We start from the raw sequence: 3,524 nt of genomic DNA on the forward strand, positions 1-3,524 counted from the left end.
GTCCCCATTTTCACCGGAACAGGCCATTTAACCATCCAAATGATTTCTAAACGGGTTTATTAAGCTGAAAAAGTTGCCAAGTTCCCCTTTAATGCATTTTCTAGAAACATATTGTCACGTCACATCAAGTCAGTAAATACTTGCAACTTTTGTGTTTTCTACTTGATTTAAATCAGTTTGCTGATATATTTGATTAACTTTAGACATTAGAGAGTTATGTTTTCTCTTCTTCGATGGAAAAAAATTCTAACAACATGTACTGGGTTTCACTGTTGTAAAACAATAAAACTGAAAGTCTATGACGGGTTAATACTTTTTTTGGGGGAAGTTTGTATTCACAGTGACCTTTGCTTTATTTGCCAGGAAGCGAGGCAGCATATGGCGCAACTACCAGGAGAGCTACATGTTATAGCAGAAGCTGTGTTTGTAGGATAAGGCTGATTTTCCTTCCTGACATGTTCAGTCTCTGTGCACAATATGGCTGTTTGTCTCCACAGTAGTAGAGGCCTGCAGGAGTCTATTAATTTTGCAGCTTTCCACTGTTGTTTTGCTGCTCACTCCCGCAGGTTTTCACACTCCTCCTGCAGGAAAACACAGCCCAAAGCACGCATCCCGTTGCGATTTCATGTACTGCCCACCTAATAATTAGAGAGCGACTGAAATGCAGCACCATTACAAAACAATGTCCCTTTGTAATGTAACATGTCCGAAATGAGCCGATTAAATCATGAAAACACAAGACAAAGTGCAGGTTTGTAGCAGACTGTCAGCACAGCCTGAAAGTAACTTGAGACATAATACGAAAGAATAAAGCCCATTAGGCTACACTGCATTATATGACAACATTTATCCCAAGTAGGCACTCAACAACTTTGATATTGACAGCACAGTCATCACGTGAGTGCTGCTTATCCATAAATCAACTTATTTATCTGGTTTTGGTTTCACTGCTCTACCACGGAACCTTAATTTGCACACAAGCAAATCTTCACTTTTTAGTCATAAAACGAGACAAACAAGTTATGTTTCTCTTTCATATATTGTTTATCTAGAAAAGGCCAGGCTCGTAGCTTTTTTAGACACATTCAAGCAACTTTACCAACAACCCTTAATCACGTTCATCCACTTACATGATTCACTCCGCTCGCCAAAATGAACACGTTCTACAACACATCTCATCTGTGCGGACGTCAGAGAGAAAAGGGCCGATCAGTCTATGCACCGTAGCTGTGACAAGCCTCTTTCCACACACTTCCTGCTATCGTGTTTCACAACGCTGCCAAAATCCAATTTTAAAGTCGACACAATCCCAGTGGGTCAATTCTTTGCTAGAACTCTGACGCATGACTCAGGTTATATGAGGCTGCGTCGGCTGGGTGCAGCTCAGAGACAGGTGACTTAACAGTGCCGATCCATGATTGAAAAAAAAATGAAGGGTGGGAATAGAATATTAGGGCGAATGCACTTGACAGAAGGGCTAAGGTCACGATAGGGTACAGATGCCTGCGCCAATGAAAGCCACAGTGTTCTTTTTAACAAGAACTAAGGAGAACGGGTTTATAAAAAGATTTTGGACTTTACACTCCAGCATGTGATACCTGGGCTGACTGATATAAATATCACAAAAGACTTCCTTCATTATCAATATCAGGGTAAGGAAACCCATTAAGCTGCATGGTAAGGTCTGATAACTGGTCATCTTAGCCAGCTTTGGAGAAACCCGACACTATAATGGCACCGGGACATTAATGACTCACAATATAAAAAAAAAATACCATGACAACATTTTTGTGCATATATTTGCACTTTTGTTGTCAAATTGTGTCATTCTGTTTCTACATATTGACATTTTACTATTGCTATTCTTTGTACTCTGCATATATGACATCTAATGCTTGCCTGTCCATCCTGGAATATTTTTCTCCCTGTGCTTCTCCGGTTAAAGGTTTTTCTTCACCCTAGTCGAGGAGTCCAAAGAAAGAGCAGATTGTAAAGCCTTTCTTGTGATCTGTGGGATTTAAAAATAAAACTGACTTAACTAAACCTTCCCAGCTTAAAAAGAAAGAAAATCACCATGAATGCAAACCAAAATATCTGTAGTCATTCATGAGGTAATTACCAATCCAATGCACCGCCCTAGGATGAAAGCAAGTTGTCTTAAGCACCAAAAACATTCTGATTCATGAGCCAAACGCTGGAGTTACATTCTGCTGCAGGAAAAAAATACCAACATTAAGTACAAATGACACTAATTCAAACACACACGGAGTCCCTTACCTTGCAAAATATCCCGGCTTCCTGTCTCTCTTCTCCATCAGGCCGGGGTCCTAAGTCTGCATGCAGTCAAGCGCATCCATACAAACACCCACCCTCACACACCCACTCAGTGTGTCCAACCCAGCAGACACAGCTTTGGGAAGATCAGCTCTCACACTGTGCTCTCACGCTTCTTTCTTGTCCTGTAGAGGAAATAAGCAGGGGATTAGCAGCAGGCTCACCGAGGGTGCCTCCTCACTCAACAACACTCACTACAATGCAAAAGCCTCAATAACTGCTGGCGAAGCCTCATCAGCCTAAGTGGAGGGCGATGAAAGCATCCTATAATAAGCATGTCAGGCCAATCAGCTGGCCAACAGGCTGGAAAATGCATCCCTCTGCTGTGGAGGAAAGACACATCTGCTGCTTTCCGCTCCAGTAAAAACGTGTGTTTTATTATGTAATTATGCTCCATCACAACAGCGTGTCTATTATTAGCAGCGTCAGTTTTGGGAATCCAGTTGATGTAAACACTCACACCATCATGGCTACACTAACAGCTAGCTGGGACATCGCGGGATTAAGCGAAAACGAAACAATTGATTTACAGGCATGCACACACCCTAAAGAACAGACATCAGGGTTCAACTGGGAGGTGATCCACGTGTGGCCTAAAAGTGTTATGTAACAGGTAAATGGCTACTCACGNNNNGCTCAATTTGAAGCAACCTTACCCCCACCTAGCTACATTTTCAGTGTTTCTTGCAGCCTGCTTGGGGATTCCTCTAAGAACCGGACCGGCCTCTTAAGGTGCAGCAGTAACACACATGTTCAACGCTGTCTTCAAACCCGTCTGTGCAAGCGACAGGTCTGAGCAAACACAGACAGCGAGCAAGGTCCAGCTTTACAGGAGCAGACTGAAACAGCTGACGCTAACTGTGCTAGCTAGCCACTTCGTTTACAGGACAATAGCAACCTGGTGGAGATGTTAAGGATATGTTTATTCGGTCGAGCCGCTAGCCCGTTCTTTTAAAACGGGGTATTCCCGTCAGTGTCCTCTGTCCTAACAATAACTGTCTAACACTCTTGTGCAACGAGGCAATTAAACGCTTCAAATCTGGCACAAAAACAGGTTAGCTAACATTGCCCACATACCTTGCGTGCATCCTCAAACAGCTTCAAATCAAAATGAAGCCTCCCTTCACTCCCGTTACGCCCTCTGGTGTCACATGCGACGTAAAAACACACACCAGCTCACTAGGTACTAG

At 42.9% G+C, this 3,524-nt stretch overlaps 1 protein-coding gene across 2 annotated transcripts in view; it reads right to left on the bottom strand.

The window, feature by feature from the left end:
- The window catches only part of LOC118340944 (nuclear receptor coactivator 7), a gene marked incomplete at its 5' end in the record, with an annotated part of 15,702 nt that extends 12,178 nt beyond the window's left edge, over positions 1-3,524 (bottom strand). For both annotated transcript variants that reach the window (XM_035679111.1, XM_035679110.1), the window contains 2 exon segments: positions 2,278-2,459; positions 3,412-3,524. In XM_035679111.1, coding sequence (XP_035535004.1) covers positions 2,278-2,315 — 38 coding nt within the window.

Source organism: Morone saxatilis, unplaced genomic scaffold (assembly GCF_004916995.1).
Source record: "Morone saxatilis isolate NCDOM2014 unplaced genomic scaffold, NCSU_SB_2.0 Contig7, whole genome shotgun sequence".
Classification (NCBI taxonomy): Eukaryota; Metazoa; Chordata; class Actinopteri; family Moronidae; genus Morone; species Morone saxatilis.